The following is an 18,264-nucleotide window of genomic DNA, read 5'->3' as shown; positions in this document are numbered from 1 at the left end:
GACTTTATATATATATATATATATATGTGTGTGTGTGTGTGTGTGTGTGTGTGTGTGTGTGTGTGTGTTTCTTCTAATTAATCTCTTCTATGTCTTCGATTCTTATAAGGAGCACCTGTAACAAAAACAATTTCCCCTCGGGGATCAAAAAAGTATTCCTGATTCTTATTCTGATTAAAACAATCCATTTATCATTCATCAGTTCACATTGAAAACAGCACATATTGTCAAGCACCGCGACTGAATAAATGAGCAGGAAATCAAACACAAGGCGTAACGGGTGTTCATTAAAAATGTCACATAGGACTCCAACTTGTTTCTAGCATACTGCTCCCATACCGTGCTTACTTCTGCACACCATGGCACAACTTCCTCTGAGACTTTGATGCAACTAAACCCCCAAATGCTGTTTGGGATTTGGCTTGGTTCTACCACAAAACAGCTTTCTGCTACCACAACTTAATGGCGATGATGATGTTGCACAGTAAACACTTAGGGCAAAATCTAATCCCATTACAGGGATGCAAAACCCAGTCTCCTATTCACTGTCTAACACTCTGCTAACAACACTGCTCCACTGGGAATGAGAAAATGTACAAATAGTTACTGTAATTATCCTCCATGTGTTCTAAAGACAGGTTCAGTTCACGCCACCTGTTTTTGAGGGGAAAGACACTGGAAATTTGCTGTTTACTTTTGCTGTTTACCCTGTTGGTCTAGGGATAATGCAAACAAAGTTTATTAACAGAAAATATGTTCAGATTCTTGGGGCTGTTCCCTGTTCGAAGCAGAGTCTGGCAGGGCCATAGCGACGCCTAGCTGTAGAAGAACAGTCATGATGAAAATGAGTGTTTTGATAACTGCCTGGTTTGGAGGGAAAGCTCTCAGGAAATAGGAGCCAAGTCAAATGATTGTGATTGGATTTGGGTTACATTAACTGAACTACAATGAGATTTCGGAGCAATGCCATTCGAGCAGAAGAAAAACTGCTTTCATTAGAATCACCTCGCTTATACTCGAGGTTTGAGTATGTGCCTTCTCCTCTCCTCTCCTCTCCTCTCCTCTCCTCTCCTCTCCTCTCCTCTCCTCTCCTCTCCTCTCCTCTCCTCTCCTCTCCTTTGAAATTCACCACAATGACAACTGATGGGGGCAAAGCAGCAAAATCTCAGCCAGAATCTACCATTTTTTACATTTTAATGCAGTCAAAGGCTTCAACACGAGTGGCCTGATCTGATTCCTCTGGTTCACAGTTCAATGCTACACTGAGGTCTTGCCTCCACATATTTTTAGGTCACTAAAGATTTTTTAAAAACTCCAGTTTCTGTGTTCACTTGTGTGTACGAAGATATTTTGTAAGGAGCTTTGCCATTTTTTTGAACTACTTTTTGCACAAATGTCCAAAGATTTTATTATTTTCATGATTTCATCTGAAAAGAAGGATGGAAACCAACATTAAATCAATTCTTTAAGCTAAATACAAATTGTTTCACGGGGGACGTGGCATATCATGTGGTGTCCACATCTGCTGAAGGCTATACTGGAGGTTCCTCAGCCACTCCCAGAGAGGAGATAAAACAAGATTGACTTTAGTGTCAACATGAAATAGACTATTAGTGTTAGCGAACGGTGTGTTGCAGTCATTTGGCAGCAGTTTGGGGGGGGGGGGGGGGGGGATAATGGAGGATGCTTGTGGTTAAAATGACTTCGTCTTACTGTGTCTTTGTAAAGACATGCCATAAAAATGCCTTTCTCTTAACATGTCAGTGAGCTATTAAGCTTACTCACCCGTTCACTGTGACTGTTGGGATCCCTCATTACATCCCCATGCCTTGTCATGGCCTATTAAATACATACACTGCTTCACTTGATTATTCTCATAAAATATTATTCTTGCAGACATCTGTCCCTGTGTGCCCTGACGGCATTTTTCATATTCCTTGTCTTTTTAGCCAATAGCACCCAATTTGACTGTCCCTTTGTTCGCTGTATCGGGACACCTTTGTTGAAATGTCAATACTGTCCTCAATATCCTATGTGATGTAATGAAGAAATGTTGGCAGCTTGCCATTTCATTTTCACAGTGAAATATAGAAGAATATTACCCCAGGTTAATCTCTCACCAGGTGTAATGTTTTCACTCTCACTCTGTCAGTACTTCAATATGCACACACACCCATACACACAGAGAGAGACCTCCTGGAATTGTTTAATTAGCCCTAGTTTTAATTACCTCCCTTGGTGCCCTTGGGATAGCGCAAAGGGCTCAATGTTAATGAGAGCGGGATCAATAGAAAAGAAAGACAAGGAATCTGCTCTCCCTCACCTCCGCCTGCCCTCCTTTCACCACAACACCTGTTTCCCTCTGTTGCTTTATCTTCCGTTTGATGGTAAATGGGTCAGATTGTGTGTGCGTGTGACAGTGTGTCTGCATGTCCATAAACGAGACTGTACACCAGACTTTGCACCAAACCTGTGTAGACTGCAACTGCTTTTCATTCAAGCAATAGTTTGGGAAAATACACCTATTCACTTTCTTCCCGAGGGCTTGATGAGAAGATTGATACCTCTGTCACATCTGTACGGTAAATATGGAGCTGGAGTGAGCAGTCAGTTAGCTTAGCAACAAGCAACAAGATATAAAGTGTTAATTAGTGAGTTTAAGAGGTGTCATTAGGCATATTTTTTTTCCTGGAGACAGAGCCAGGGTAGCTGCATCCCCCTCTTTCCAGGTTTTCCTGCTAAGCTAAGCTAACTGGCTCCTGTTCCAGCCACGTTTACACTACAGAACTGTGCAGACATGAGAATGGTACGAATCTTCTCAGCCAGCGCTCGGCAAAAAAGCAAATAAGCACGATTCCTAAAATATCAAACTATTGCTTAATATTTTCACAGGTAGAGGAGTTCAGAGATCAAACTAAGAAAGACAACAGAGCACAGTGAATAGAGCTTTAGGCAAAGGTTACTGATTAACAAACACTGGGAGACTGACGAAGACACGATTCTGAGGCCACACATGAAAACGACATAACGACATTCATATGAAACATGAATATTATATATACATAACGAGACTCTACATTTGTTCCACTGTCTCCTATTTTATTCTTAAGTCATAAGATTATGCTACATGCAAGGCAAACATGCACTACTTCAAGACAGTAAGATCAGAAAGCACAGATGCATTCTGGGAGTTTTTATTAGCGTGTTCAACTTTCACTACACTGGAATGATTCTGACACTGGGAGGGCCTAGAAACGGACTCTGTGGACATTCACCGCCAAATGAACTACAGACTAGTTTAAGAAGCTCCCACTGTTTCAAGCACACTGTGGTCTCAGTGGGAGTCTGGGTACTCTCCATGGTGCTGAAAGTAAAAACAAAACAAAGCCTATATATGAATGTGCACACGTGTGTGTACCAGTCTACCAGTCTATGAGTCATCTATTAGAGTTGCCTACAGGCAAACAGAGGACGAGAATGGGGGGGGGGGGTGGGGGTGGGATGGGGGGCTAGTACCACCCTGGCTATTGCCTGAAACTGGCCAACTCTCTATGGGAGTGTGTGTCTGTGAGGAAACAAGAGGGAGAGACAGCGTGTGAGCGTGTGCGTACCTGAGGCAGGGCTTGGACCACCGTATCCAACAGGGCTCTCATTCCTGTCGCCATCTTCAGCAGCTTCAGCACTGTGTGTGTGCGTGTGTGTGTGTGTGTGAGTGTGAGAGAGAGAGAGAGAGAGAGAGAGAGAGAGAGATTTTAAGTGTGGGCATTTAAGGGGAAATCCCTCAGGTTCAATTACAGACTAAACGGGAAACATTAAACCATAGAGAGGTCAGTCCGTCATTTACAGGCCATGTAACACACACACACACACACACACTCGAACACGCACACGCACGCACACACGTACGTGTACACACAAAAACAGCCCTTTAGACATTAGCTGCTGTACTACAACAAACCTTTTCAAACCTGTAAAAGCTGTTTACAGTTTCAACAGTTGCATTTTAACATGCCAGCGAGACATCTTCTACTTCATGGAAAGGATTTACAGGAACTGTGGCTGCGATTGGACTTGTGAGTGAGTGAGTGTATTTCACACATGTGTGGTATATGTACCTCGAGCTATCCTCAGTACTCTCATGATCCTGATGATAGTGGGGTTGATGGGCAGGGCAGCACTGATCTCAATCTCCTCCAGGGTGATGCCCATCACTGACAGAAGCACAATAGCCAGATCCAACTGGTTCCACCTAGCACAAGCACACACACGCTCATGTGATGGAGGAAGGTGCACAAAGTCGTTGCAACACATATGCACACATATCAAATATGAACACTGGAAAGTTTGTTGGCAATTCCCACATGAGTCTGCTTATTTGCACTTTTCTACCATTGATGTTACAGTGCCTCATCCTCAAAAGTCCCTAATAAATCATCAGTCCAGCAAAATGCTTGTTATATCATTTCTTTTTCCAGTTTAAGGACAGATGGGAAACAGATGTTGCCAAATCAGATGAATATGGTAGGAATCAAAAAGTTTGAAGCCCCCTTATTCACATTCAAAAATCTGACTTAAGGGCAGCTGTTTTATCTTTATTGCCTCATGTAAAGGAGATATGGCAGCCCTCATTTATCTTCAGAAGACAGTCATCAAGGTGGGCGTGAAGTTTTGCAAATCTTTATGGAAAATGGTAAATCAGGTGTGCATCTAATCTGAAATCACAAAGCACAGCATGCAGACATTTGCCACTGCCAATTCATGTCACGATGCTTTTCAAACTGTCATTTAAAATGCCAATGACACCGGCGTACCAACGGACTCGTTATCATGCACACAATCACGTCTCCCTCTGCGGTCAGCGTCTGCCTGACTGTGGGTCCACTGTTGTTGCAGTCCTACCCACCTTGGCAAGCGAAGATGCGTCGTCCTCTGTGGTCACAGCCATACAGCCCTTTGAGGCTGAGAGAGGCAGCTGCCTATGTTCATATTCACTGGCTAAAAAAATTTTAAAACTGTTCCCTCACACATCAAAGTGGCAGAAAGAATCTCGCCTGGGTGGTAAAAATGCACCTGCTGCTTATCCAAAGGTTAATGTGTGTTGGACGTTCGTATCTCCTTCACTGCCAGCCTCAGAACTTTTTGGCCTCACACACACACACACACACACACACACACACACACACACACACACACACACACACACACACACACACACACACACACACACACACACACACACACACACAGTACACATACCTGCAAACCTAGAGTACACGGTGGCCCATCTGGCAGTGTGTTTGTGTGTTCCACTACCTGCTACTCCACTGACCCAGTTCTAAAGCTGGCCTGAGAGTCACCTCAGTCTATAAATCACACTATGCACAATGACTGCTCACGGCTGTTGCTGACACTACATAAAAAGAGACAAACTGCCAGCTGATAACCCTGTGATAAATTCTCCATATATATCCGCCCATCTCTTTCTCATTTCATCACTCATTTGCCCTCCTCCTTTTTTGTCTTTGATGAGCCCAGCTTCCCCTCCTATATATAATCTGTCACTTCGCCATCTCTCTCTCCCCCTGCCACCTCATTTCTCTTGCTCTGAGCCGTTTCTCCTCATCCCCTCTCTCTCCCCTTTCTCTCTTCACTAACTAAAATAGGTCAATGACATTAAACTATCATCACTGTAATATAAGCTCCCAAATCTGTTTCTGCCTTTAATTAGTCACCACACATCGCTGAAAAGAATAAGACATCCGTCTCGTCAGTGTGCACATTTGGGTGAGTGACAAATCAATTAGCCTTGGCTCCGAGTGAATGGATGTGGGAGTGAACAGACTGGTACTGAGGTGTGTTTCCCATGGAGGTCAAACAAAGGTGAGTACAGTGAACTGGAGAAATGGAAAGCGCAGAAGTGTCACATGCAGAGAGCTAATAGACACTTTGGTTTTGTTAAGCAGAATGATGGTGTAGTTTAACAGTTTCTTTTTACAGCCAGGCCTATATTATTTCACCCAATAAACGATTCCAATGAGAAACTGCCATATATATTTAAAAAGTTTTACTAGCTGAAACTGAATTATACTTCACATTTACATTATGGAATAACTTAATAAGGGAAAGGAAGCTGAATACTAAAAGGGTAAATTCTTCCTCCTCACTATGATAATGAGGACACTTCAGTATGTTGTCTTTCACAGAACTGATCATGTGAGATAATTGTCAGGAAATCCGTATTTGCGCCACAGTACGGTTTAGTCAACTTAATAACAGAACGCCTCAGAGCCAGCTAACATATTTCAACATATTTCATAATCCTCTATATCGTCAAAGCTGTTATTCTCTATTCCATTTATAATGATCAAAGCAAAAGGCGGATTTGTACAGCCATTGCATTTTGACGTAAATTACTGTTTATTGTGGCACTATTTATATTATACATTATTTCAAGAGATTATGCCTAGAGCCCTGATAGTTGCTTTATGTTTATTCCACATCAAATATGTGATAAGCGACTGAGCTGAATAGACGAAAACATAGGGTGATATTGTAATTTTTGGTGACATTAAATCTCTAACAGTTTTGAAATGTAAAGCTGATTTTGCAGTATCTAATCCAAAGGGCCCTCGTGTTGTCAGGCTAGACACTAAAGCAACCATAAGGAAAGCTGATCAGCAATCATCATGCAGACACGGTGCAGTCTACCTCTGGACAGCAGCACAAATCCCACAGTGGATGGATGAGTTTTGCGATGACACCAAGCTGTCTTGTACAATGTATTAGAATTATACAAGTGTATATAGGGCTACAAATAAGCACACACATAGACTTACATGCAGGCAGAATGGGATACACTCTCATGCACAATCACACTGCCAACACACAGCGTATAAACACACACTGTACCTGTCTTTGAAGAAGCGGCGGAAGCCGAAGGCGATGAGTTTGAGTACTGATTCCAACACAAAAGTGGAGGTGAAGAAATAGTTGCAGTACTTCAGGGCGAGATCCAGAGACTGGAAGGACAGAATGAAAAAGGGGCATGTGTGTGTGTGCATGTGCATGTGCATGTGCATGTGCAACGGCATAGGGTACAGTATCAGCAGGGAGAAACTGTAGAAGTGAATTTGTTGCCACTGTTTGTAGAGTAAAATCAAGTATGCCAGAGGTACAAACAGAGCATCTCCCATTCACACAAACATACACACATTATGTCCCCCACCACACACACATACTTAAGCAGAATTTCATTTGCATAGTATTAAATATTCCAGAGGCAAAAGTGGTTTAGTTGTTTTAAGCATTCATGCTAATGCAGAGACTGGAGATCATTCTCGATGGCTGTTGTCTCCTTTCATAAACAGAGCTGTAGCGTTTAAGAAGTGGGAGGCTGCCAAATGTCAGAGCCAACAGCTGACAAATACAGGCAAGACCTGTGATATTTATCTGATGCTCGGTCAGTTTGAGAAAGCTTGATCCATTTTAAAGGTCAAACAGGCATCTTATCTTAAGGATAATCACTTTTCTCTCCTTAACAAAAAACACTATCAGCCTCCTGAACCTCCATTCATCACACATGAATGGACAGATACATGTAGTGTACGGCTAACACCACTCTGACAGCAGCCCACATCAAATCAGTGGTGCAATCACAGCTCCTTTGTGTGGACTACAGCTACTCACAACACACGCTACAGAGCCTGGATACAGTCTCGTGGTGGCTGGCCATTCAGTGATTTCAGTGTGTCTTTTAAAGATACTGCTGTTTGGGGAAGGGAAGGCTTTATGTAAGAGTTGTAGTCAGGTGCAGGAAAACAGCCACAAAGGTTCGAAAGACATTAATACTCTGCAGAAGTTGCTCTTACTGCAATTACATAAATCAAGAACTCAAGGTGTTTCCCCATTTATCACCTAACTTGCACACAAACAAACATCTGGACCTATGCTTGGTTCCCTCCCCAAACATCTTAAACTGGGCATTTATTGCACAATTTGAGTGCATTTCCGACCCGATATTTGAGCCACATGACTCATTTTAGAGTCAGATTTCAGCTTCTTTCATTTCAGCTTCTCTGGGCACAGCTTTCCTAGGGGGAGTGAGGAACAATCACGGCCTGATCAACCGCTCCCGACCAGCCGACGGACACTGATGAATTTCTGACACATCAGAAATTTTGGTTGGCAGTTGTCGGGCTCTCGCACAGTTGAAGCAGAACCAAGAGTCGATTCCCCAAGGTCAGTGCCTTTTTTCTAAGTGCGCCTGCGGGAAGTGGCAAACAAAGCATCTGAAAGCGGCGACACAGTGTGTCATGTGGATAGAAAATATAGAGGCCAGGCTGGTTGAGCTGTGGAACAGCATACGGGCCTCTATGATGTTTCCTTCTCCTCCTGTCACGACTGATATGAGCGAGAGAAATATTGCCAGGAGATAGCCGTTGTTCTCCAGCTGCGAGATACTGTTTTTTTGATTTAGCTAGCAAGCTTGTTAGTTTGTTGGTGCTGCTGACTAGTGTGTGTGCGCGCTTCACAGACCCCCACTAGAAAACAAACTTCTACCTGTCTTGGAGCTTTGAAACGAATCTTTACAGGAGCTGAAATTACATTTCTAAATTCGTGCAGTGTATGCCCAGCTTTACACGACCCACTAACTTGTTCTTGCACTCCCGTACATCCATCAAGCACTTCTTTACACGCACAGGTGAACTTGATCTTTCTTACATGAGGTTGATTGTAGTGCTCTAAGGACATGGTGATGACATTGATGCAGATGATGAAGGTGATGATGAGGTCCAGGTAGTGGTTTGTGCACAATGTGTGGATCATCAGGCGCACATTGCCATAGCTGGAGTAGTAGGGCAGCTTTTGGGCTTCTGTTGGTAGAAAAATATATCAATGAAGCTGTAAAACATATCAAAACTGTATTTGTATTTGGATCTGATGAAGGGTGTTTTTCTGATATTGGGGTTACTTCTTAAAAGAAATCGAGCCTCTCTTACTTCTCCTCTTTTTTTCCATGCGCCGCTGACGTTTCTCCTCACGTCTTTTTGCCTCCTCCACCTCTTGGTGCTGGCGGCACTTGTGGAAGTTCTCCACCACCACGCCAACAAACATGTTGAGGACGAAGAAGCTGACAATGAGGAGGAAGGAGATGAAATACAGCAGCATCCATGGGTTGTTGTTGGTCACCGGCTGGGGTCGACGTTATAAAGATAGAAGATATAAAATGATGCGATGTGAAAGAAGGAGGTAAGAAACAAAACAGAGATGAGAGGGAAGGAGAAAAAGATTTAGCCAGTGCTACTAGTTATTTTCTTAGGGAGAATTGTTGTTGTACTGTTTATATGTCAGTACCTGCTGGTCCACACCCACAGCATCCAGGCCGTGGTACATAATGTTGACCCAGCCGTCCTTGGAGGCGAGTACAAACAGGGACATCAGAGCCTGGATAAAAGCAGGCAGAGAACAGAGAGGAAATGTTTTTTTATGCTTATTTTTTTGGGAAACTAGAATTAGCGCCTCACAGTTGTACGCCTCTGTCAACCTGCCAAGTTGCAGTTTACATCCATATCTGTGTAGACTCATAAAGAACATGTAGTGAAGACTTAAAAGGAATTTAATGAAAGGTATTAAGTATATGTTTTGGTGAAATGTTACATAGTTATCACCATACTGACGTGTATGATTCCAGTGAATAATTCCCAGTGAGAAACGTGCTGTCTTCACTAGTTTTCCAGAGGTGCAACAACAATCACCTGAAGCTCAATATCAGCAAAACCATTGAGCTTGGGGTGGACTGCAGTGTTTCAAATATGGATGCTGCTGCAAAGAAACTACTAATTGTAAAATGTGGATGCTTCACACACATCTTCAACCCGGCAGATCTATACAATCAGCACAGTTTTAAGGCGGACACCCCAGATTAGTCTCACCAATTTAGTGTCTGACCATATGTGAAATATGGTCACAATCTCCCCTTATGGTGTTGAATAATGGCAAGAAAAGGATTTTTACAGAACATTATGATGTCACAGTGAAGGTTGTCATCAACAAACATAACACATGTGATACTAACCTGTCCCAGATTGTCAAAGTTGTACTTATGGTGGACCCACTTGTAGTTGGCTTGCAGACAGTCTGACTTGTTGGTGATGTTTTTGACATCAGGGCCGAAGCAGTAGAAGAACTTGCCTTTAAACAGCTGTCAGTAGGAGAACAATGAAACAGAGCTGCCTGACTGCTTTTTTAAAACAGAGAAATAAGCCTTCATAGGCCCCTCCGATGAGATGAAAGGCTGCTCGTGAGTGAAATAATGAGCTGGTCAAAGATCGCACCAGATGAAAATGTTCTGCAGTGATGAAAGAAGTAGGAAGACAATGAGAGTTTACTTAAGAAAGAAATGCAAGTGTGCTTCAAAGCTATTGAGAATGAAGGTGAAGGAAAGAATTACATTTCGGAAAATATCATGGTAATAGACAGGTAATCATTGCACACACAAATACAGTTATTTACAGCAGTTTCCATGCATATAATGTGCTTCATTAAATAATGTATGCATCATTAATCTGCGTACCATTAAAACAGCAGTTCCCTTTTTCCTACCTGTACCCCAAGTATGCCAAAGATGATGAAGAATGCACAACAGATGAGAACAATATTGCCAATGGGTTTGAGGGAGGTGATGAGGGTCTCCACTACCAGCTTCAGCCCGGGAGCTCTGCTGATCACCCTGAAGAGAGGAGGGGTGAGAGAACAATAGGAACAAAAGTGTAATGAAAAGGATGTAGAGGGAGTAAAAAGTTTATAAAAAGTATATTTTATTCAATATCTATCTCTTACAATGTCATTATATCATTATATTTATATGGGCAGCATCCCAGATGCTGAGAGTGATGCGTTTTATTGCTTCATTTTAATGTCTTTAAAACTGCACCGATAAGCTCAAGGACTGTGAAAAACTAGTTACTGACAGGATATAATTGATTAATCATTTTTTTGTCTGGTGTTGAGATTGTTAACTAGGTTGATCTGTTTGGGAACACAGCACTGCTCCTCAGTCATCTTTTATTCAAAGGACCACATTTCGAAGATAAAACTGCACAAATAAGGCAGGGAGCTTCCGTGCATAACATGATAATCAGTAGATGCAAATGATTTACAAAAACAGTAAAAACATTAAAAAAAAAAAAAAAAAGGCAGGGCTTTGTCCATACCTGAGGGGACGCAGTGTTCTGAGCAGCCTGAGGACTCGAAGCACACCCAAGATCTTGGCCCCACCCGCCATAGACACGACAATGTCAATCAAAGACACAAAAACCAGGAAGCCATCCAGAATGTTCCAGCTGCTCCGCAAATAAGCCTGTTCCCCCACATACAGACCCATGGAAACCACCTGAAGGTGAGAGGAAAAAAAGAGGTGAAGCAGGACGTTAGAACATGGACTACACAGGCCAAGTGGACATTTACAAGACATCTGCATAAAACTACAAAAAGGTGAAACTAAAAGAGCAAGAAGATGAAAGTTGAGATGCAGACGAGAAAAGCCAGCCGCAGGACAACAGGGTGTTGAGATGAGCAGGACGCGTTACACACTCAACGTCAAACACACACGAGACAGGTACACACACATCTGCCAGCAGAGCGTCCAGAGCAGACATGGATGTTACCTGCAACATGCACTCGCACGCACACATATCAACAGAAAAATGACACACCATACATCACTGTAAAGACAACAGGAAGAGTATTTACTGTAATGTCCATTGCAGTAACGACGCCCCAGTGCCTTTATCTTTGCAGTTTATTGTGAAACCATTTGACATATGATGTACTCCACTCATCCGTGACTTAGAGTCAAGAGTGAGGGTTGGGTGTTATAAGGGAATTGTAATACATATGCACACAGCTGTATTTGGCGTTTTGCTAAGCAGCGGTGGGAGCATCAAGCCTGCTTGGGCAAAAATCTGCAACTGACATTTGAAGCTGTTTGCCAAGTATCCAGTAAAGCTTCAGAGGGACTTTGGGGGTTAGTGTGCAAACATATCAAGATGGTTGAAAGATCAGTCCTTGGCAAACATCTTAGGGTCTAAATGCCAAAATGTAAACTGACCGCAATGCTAAAAACTAAACTGAATGTACAAAATATCCAAGAATGTGTAGACTTCTGATTATATTAAAGTGTAATCTAATACTTTATGTTTGGAAATTGCACAGGAAATGGCATTGCTTAGTCATATAACTACAGTACAATCATTAGAAGTACTTTTTTGGAGAGGGCTACATGGGGCCTGGAGCTGCCTCATAAAATAACACTCTAAAAAGTTCTGCAACTTCCTGACCAATTCCTCACTGCTGTGCTGTGCTTTTTATGTGGCTGCCTCTTGTAGACAGCACTAAACACAGTGGTGGATTCCTACAGAGAGATTAATGCTACACAAACAAACACACATCAACACACATTACAGAGCCACACAAGGATCAGACAGACAGAAACACAGAGGGAGACATGTTCAGCTCGGCCAGGGGGCTGACAAGTCTGTGGCTCCTTGACGGGCCGTGATTGGTTAATAATTGATTGTGGGAGTGCATAATTGATGGACCACTTGTGCCAAAGCCTTTTGCAGAGAATACAGTGAGGAGGGAGGGAGAGAAATTAAAGAAAGGAGGGGTGGGGAAAGGCTGAGTCTGAAAAAAAAAGAGGAAGGAAGCGGAAAGGTTAACAACTTAAAAAAAGAAGCAGCCAACATTGGAGAGGACAGGAGGAAGGAGAGAGTGTGGGGGAGTGCTGGAGATGGACCGCATCCATAAGAGAAGACTAGCCACTAATTAATGACATTGCTTAATTGCTCTATTCTCCAAAGGAACATGGGAAGCCAAGAAAAGAGGGTAGGGAAGGGGTTGGGCTGTAGGAGCACTGAGGCGAAGTCAGTTCTGTAAGAGAGACAAACAGGGAGACACGGACACACACACACACACACACACACACACACACACACACACACACACACACACACACATAAAAGAGGCCTCTGTGTAGTGCCTGCACACACGACACTCAGGACTCATTGGTCGTAATAGAGAGACAGGTTGTAAAATGTTACCTTGAGTGTCATCTCGCCCACAAAGATGGCAGTAAAGATGTAGTTGGAGATGGTGAGGAAGACTCTTTCCTGGTCAGACAAACAAGAGGCAGGAGAGAGGGGTTGACAGTTAGAGAGAGGAGATGGGGCAATTAGGGGTAGTAAAACCTTACTTACTGCACCTTTGAGATAATAGAATTGAATTCATCCTCGGATAATCCAAAAAGCCACCGCACAAAAGCTGCTAGCTTCTACACACCCATGCACATAGACACACATTTCAGGTGCATTTACCAAGCTGCCTTGCAGTATCTTGGGCCTCTCCAGAGCCACAGTGATGCAGTTGGAGAAGATGAAGGCCAACACCACATAGTCAAACAGCTTATGGGCTATGATGGACTGGCACATCTGTCTAAACCTGGAGAGGGAGGAGAAGAGTTGCAGATGAGGAAAGGCTGATAAAAAGGGGACGGGGGGGTCAATGCACGAAGGTAAGGGCACACTCTGTTCTAACACAAATTATAAAGCCCCTCCATTGAGTCAGAATGGGAGCCAAGTTTCCTGACAGTGCATGGAAGCTCCCTCACATCTTGGTGGGTGAACAGTCTCATTCAGCCCTTGTTTACATCACTCCTAATTCAAAACAAATTACATTAACAACACACTCAGAAGCACAAGACTCCTGAGTACAGCGCTCTGCAGGGAGAGCCGAAAACAGGAGAGAAACAGGAGAGAGAGAGAAAGACAGGAAGAGAAGGGACATATAAATACTGAATATGTATTTCAAAACTTAGCATGTGACACTGTGTACTGCCAAAAAGCAATTAAATGTCTCTGCTGCAGTGTTTATTGGAACGGATGAAAAGAAACAGATTGAATAGGAGAGGCCGTATTTATTCTAAAGTATTTTGGAACAAGCGTGGAGACATTTAAATGCCTTTTATTAAAAAAAAAGAAAAAAAAACTCAACTGTGTCTATTCAAACCCGTCCTCTGCAGATTGTAACACAACATCACCAAGTTAATGCAGAATTTAATGAATTGCCTATGGTATTTCATTTACCCCCTGAGGCCTGTTTCCTGCTCTCTAACAGGAGGGGAGAGGGTAGAAAATATCCCTTTGTTATTTGGAAGGTGGCGATCAATACTCTAATGTAGTCCTTCTCTGAGGAAGCTCGGCAGCCTGTCCTTCCTATTGATGAGGTGGGGGAACAGAATCTGCCCACCCATCCTTAGCATTGTTTTGATAAACTACGTCCTGTGGCCAGCCGATAATGTTTGTATGAGAGGCTGTTGATGCTTTGGTGACAAAACAGCCCACATTTTGAGCGAGCACGCTTTTGATGCAATCACTCCATGACTAAATGCCCTGGACACAAAACGTTTGATTAAAAAGGGAAGAAGACAAGGCGTAAAGGTGACTCACTTGTTCTGCGGGGAGAACAGGAAGACAGACCAGTCCTCTCTGGTCTCACACCAGTCTGGTCTGTACACTTCTAACATCTTCTGGATGCGGAAGCACAAGCTCTGCGGCAAAGAACACACATGATGCCACACGCGCGCACAAGCAGAGCCCATACACCACACACAACATAACCATGCAGTAAACACAAAAAGACACGCATAATTGCAGAAAGAAACCTCCTGTTTAGACTCTCTATTTAAATTATTAACGAAAGTGAAACACTTCTATAGCAACAGCTCGAAGCATCTTCCAACATTACCATCTGTATAGCTCTCTCCCCCGCTGTCTAAATAGTCCTTTCTAATTAACCTTGTTTCTCTCATACACAGACTTGTTTACAATGAAAACAATGGGACTCCCATGAGGCCCAGGTGATAGGGAGTGCGGGCTTTATACAAAGTACTTGAAAATCCCACACAAGAGAGCAGGAGATTATTGCCTGTGTAAAATCTTGTACTTTAACACGAAAGCTAATGGTTCGGTTATTGAGAATCACAAGGCTAGATTGTGTTTCTTTGTTCTTTTAAGATGCTGCTGCCGTCTTAAGCTTATCTGCATCTGTGGAAATGGACTATGTATCACAGGAAGGTCGTATGATTGCATAAGCTTACTTCACTTACTAATGCTATTATCATTTAATTCTCTCCCTCCCACACACAGTTAACTGTAACTTACATAGTCAGTGTCATCATCCAGGTCCTCCCGGTCTTTGCTGCGTGTGTTAACCTGAGGGAAGACCTCTGCCATCAGCTGGCTCTGGGGGTCTGCCCCTCCAGCTGGCTCAGTTGGGTGTCTAGGAGGGGGCTGCAGAAGCTGAGACAGAGGAGTCTTCCCATTACAGTCTTGGTGTACCCCTCCTAAACCACCCAGATTGTCAAGCGCACCGCCACCACCTCCACTGATAACCATCCCCCCAGAGAAGCTCTTCTTCCTCTGGTGAGCATGGAGTGTCACTGGGGGCAGCGGGTGGTGTGATGCCAGTGGAGGGTGTGGAGGTCCTGGAACCTGCAGCAGGTGGGGCAACTCTAGTGATAGAGCTCTGCGGTCCCTCCTGGGTACAAAGTGACCTGGGAGCATAGGATGGGGAAGGTGGAGAGATTGTGGAGCAGCCGCGGGAGGAGAGAGGAGAGATTCCTCCTCGTCTGGATGGACATGTTGGAGGTGGCGGTGAGGGGATGAAGAGGCACGGGGACCCCGGATGCGGAGGCTTCCTCCAACCACTCCGCCAAGACCCCCCAGGCCGTAGCCGTAGAAGGGCCGTGCAGAGTTGGGGTTGAAGGCTGGGCTGGCAGAGGGAGATGAGGAGGAACAGGGGCGGCATCCACCCAGGCTGTTCCAACTGGAACGACGGGCCCACAACGCCTGAGGATGGGGAGGCAGTTGGCGGCCCCAGTTGTGAAAGCCTCGACCTGGATACTGAGAAAGATGCAGAGAGGTCTCTTCTATCTCCTGAGCCACACTGTCTGGATTACTGACAAAACTAAACAGAACTGATCCAATGAATACACAGGTCTCACAATAATGGAAGAAAATAGTGATGTGCTGCTCATTACATGAATAACACTCATAAATACCTCGTGAGAGCAGTCAAAGGGCCATAGATTATCAAATTACATCAAATCTAATTAGCTAATCAAATAGTCATTACAAATAAAGGCAACGCAAAGAGAGAAATGACCTGTACTTTGACTGTCATATTGTTTCAGTTATATCAACACATGACTGGTAAAGAGCTAATAAACAGCAGCTATCCATTTTTTTTTTTTTTTTTGTCCAGCTTCTCTCTTTATAGTCTGAGGCTCTTACCACAGCCCTGTGCTCCAGGTTTGCCCTGCCAAGAGAAATAACGCTGTTCTTCCTGGAGCCAAGAGCAAAGGTCAACCTCTCTCCTGGAAACAGACCAGGAGGCAGTGGGGACAGGTCCAGGTGCCCATTAGGGGTTAGTGTACAGATCTTTGGGTCTGGAGGAAAGAAGGAGTGAAATTAAGGAGATGGAAGAAAGGAACAAATGGTGATAAGGAAGGGAGAAGAGAGATAAGCTGGAACACAGTCAAAGAAAGACAGGCAGCATCTTCTTCCCATTGCTTCTTTTCTTCGCTGCCATGCAAATAGAACTTGGTACACTGCATCTCTTTACAACATAAATGTAATAAAATGATGTTATGGCGTGCTCAGAGAGGCAGAGGAGTGTTTAATTTACACTAAATCACCTTAGAGGAGCTGGAGAGGAGCTCATAATGGTGAAAGAGAGGAATATCTGCCAATGGTTTGTCCATTCTCAAACACATCCTTTGGTGGAATAGGTCTCAAGGAGCCATTACCAATCCAAATGTGTTTTTTTTCAGGTAAGCTGACATTTAAAAGGCACATTTAGGCTCAGAAGAACTGTGATCAGACATCATCAGAGGCCTCCCTAATGCGGCGCTAAATGCTACTCTGTTGCTCGATGCTTTGGTTGGTTCTTGGCGAGTTCACTTTTGTTATGCCTACAGGGAGAAGAGGGGAGACGAGTAGATGGAGACGTGGCATCAGGCATGCATTATTCAAAGTTTGTGCAGCTCACATTGCAGACTGGAAAAGGATGGTTAGCACTGTTTGTTGCGGAAATGAAGACGATTTTGATGCCGAAGGCACAACCAAAAAACTGATAGTTCCCTGGCGTACTGAATGGCTAGAGGACTGGTTACTGTATGATCATAGGTGCACCTATTGTAATTCTTGGAGCCATTTTGCATCTTTGCAATCCTGTTTTTTATTCTGACAAAAAAGCCAGACTACTTGTTTGAAAATTATTAAAGTGAGGAGAAAATTTAATGTTAAGCGATCTCTGATATAACAATTTGTCAGAGGCGTGGTTACTTTAACAGTTTCCATGCAGAACCCCACATTTGAGGGCAAAATGGTCATTTAATTTCAAAGGTGAGAAGAAAATCAATCTTTATTAAATAAAAAAAAAATGCTGTAAAGCTCTGAGAGGCATTTAATACCTGAGAGATGCAGAGAGTCTTTCAGTTTATCGTTCTCCTCAAAATTACAGGAAGACCTGTCATCGTCCGAGTAAGAGCGGTTTGCATCGCCCTGTATTGGGAAGAGTGAGAGAAAATGAATGTGTGAGAGAGAAAGAGGAGACAAAGGAGAGGGATGGGAAGGAAAGGAGACATGAGAGAAGATGAAGGGAGGAAGTAATAGAGGGTGGGAGAGAGAACGAAAGGTATTGAAATAAAGAGCACAAACTATTTTCGATAGGAACCTTTTGTGGTCTCCTTATTAACCAACTATTTACTGTGAGGGGCAATTTTCTCCCAAGCCCACCTAGTTTACTTTCAATCATCAAATCTAGCTGAAGATCAGCAAATTCTGACAAATATTCTGATGACAAAGATACTGTTTTCTCATTAATATCCATCTATTTCTTTACATTATGCCACAAAATTATGTTTCAACCCACAAGTCAGATAACTCAACATATGTCTGAGTGTGTCACAAGGCATCACAAACAAAATAAAACCTGGGATATGATTGACTAATGCTATCCAGTGCCCTAAACAAGATGCCTTACCTCGGCTTGGAAACCCTCAACCAAGATGGCAACAAGTAAGTTGAAGAGCACGTAGTTTCCAAATGTCATCAGAGCTACAAAGTAGAGAGCAGCGCAGGGCGAGGTGGACGCCATGCCGTTGTACAACACCATGTTCCAGTCCTCCTGAGTGAGAATCTGCAG

The 18,264-nt window shown here is 43.4% G+C and overlaps 1 protein-coding gene across 1 annotated transcript in view; it reads right to left on the bottom strand.

Annotated features, from left to right (window-relative positions):
• cacna1ia (calcium voltage-gated channel subunit alpha1 Ia) overlaps nucleotides 1–18,264 on the bottom strand; it is a 148,005-nt gene that overhangs the window by 23,059 nt on the left and 106,682 nt on the right. Inside the window, exons 14-29 of the mRNA XM_070980381.1 lie at nucleotides 18,103–18,258; nucleotides 17,531–17,621; nucleotides 16,350–16,504; nucleotides 15,219–15,959; nucleotides 14,505–14,605; nucleotides 13,374–13,497; nucleotides 13,101–13,169; nucleotides 11,214–11,392; nucleotides 10,603–10,729; nucleotides 10,076–10,201; nucleotides 9,355–9,444; nucleotides 9,000–9,192; nucleotides 8,722–8,873; nucleotides 6,910–7,019; nucleotides 4,116–4,249; nucleotides 3,612–3,682 (exon numbers count right to left, since the gene is read on the bottom strand). Coding sequence (XP_070836482.1) covers nucleotides 3,612–3,682; nucleotides 4,116–4,249; nucleotides 6,910–7,019; nucleotides 8,722–8,873; nucleotides 9,000–9,192; nucleotides 9,355–9,444; nucleotides 10,076–10,201; nucleotides 10,603–10,729; nucleotides 11,214–11,392; nucleotides 13,101–13,169; nucleotides 13,374–13,497; nucleotides 14,505–14,605; nucleotides 15,219–15,959; nucleotides 16,350–16,504; nucleotides 17,531–17,621; nucleotides 18,103–18,258 — 2,619 coding nt within the window. The remainder of the gene's footprint in view (nucleotides 1–3,611; nucleotides 3,683–4,115; nucleotides 4,250–6,909; nucleotides 7,020–8,721; nucleotides 8,874–8,999; nucleotides 9,193–9,354; nucleotides 9,445–10,075; nucleotides 10,202–10,602; nucleotides 10,730–11,213; nucleotides 11,393–13,100; nucleotides 13,170–13,373; nucleotides 13,498–14,504; nucleotides 14,606–15,218; nucleotides 15,960–16,349; nucleotides 16,505–17,530; nucleotides 17,622–18,102; nucleotides 18,259–18,264) is intronic.

Source organism: Chaetodon trifascialis, chromosome 15 (genome assembly GCF_039877785.1).
Source record: "Chaetodon trifascialis isolate fChaTrf1 chromosome 15, fChaTrf1.hap1, whole genome shotgun sequence".
Taxonomy (NCBI): Eukaryota; Metazoa; Chordata; class Actinopteri; order Chaetodontiformes; family Chaetodontidae; genus Chaetodon; species Chaetodon trifascialis.
Note: the sequence above shows the minus strand (reverse complement) of the source record. Positions and strands in the feature narration are given on the sequence as shown.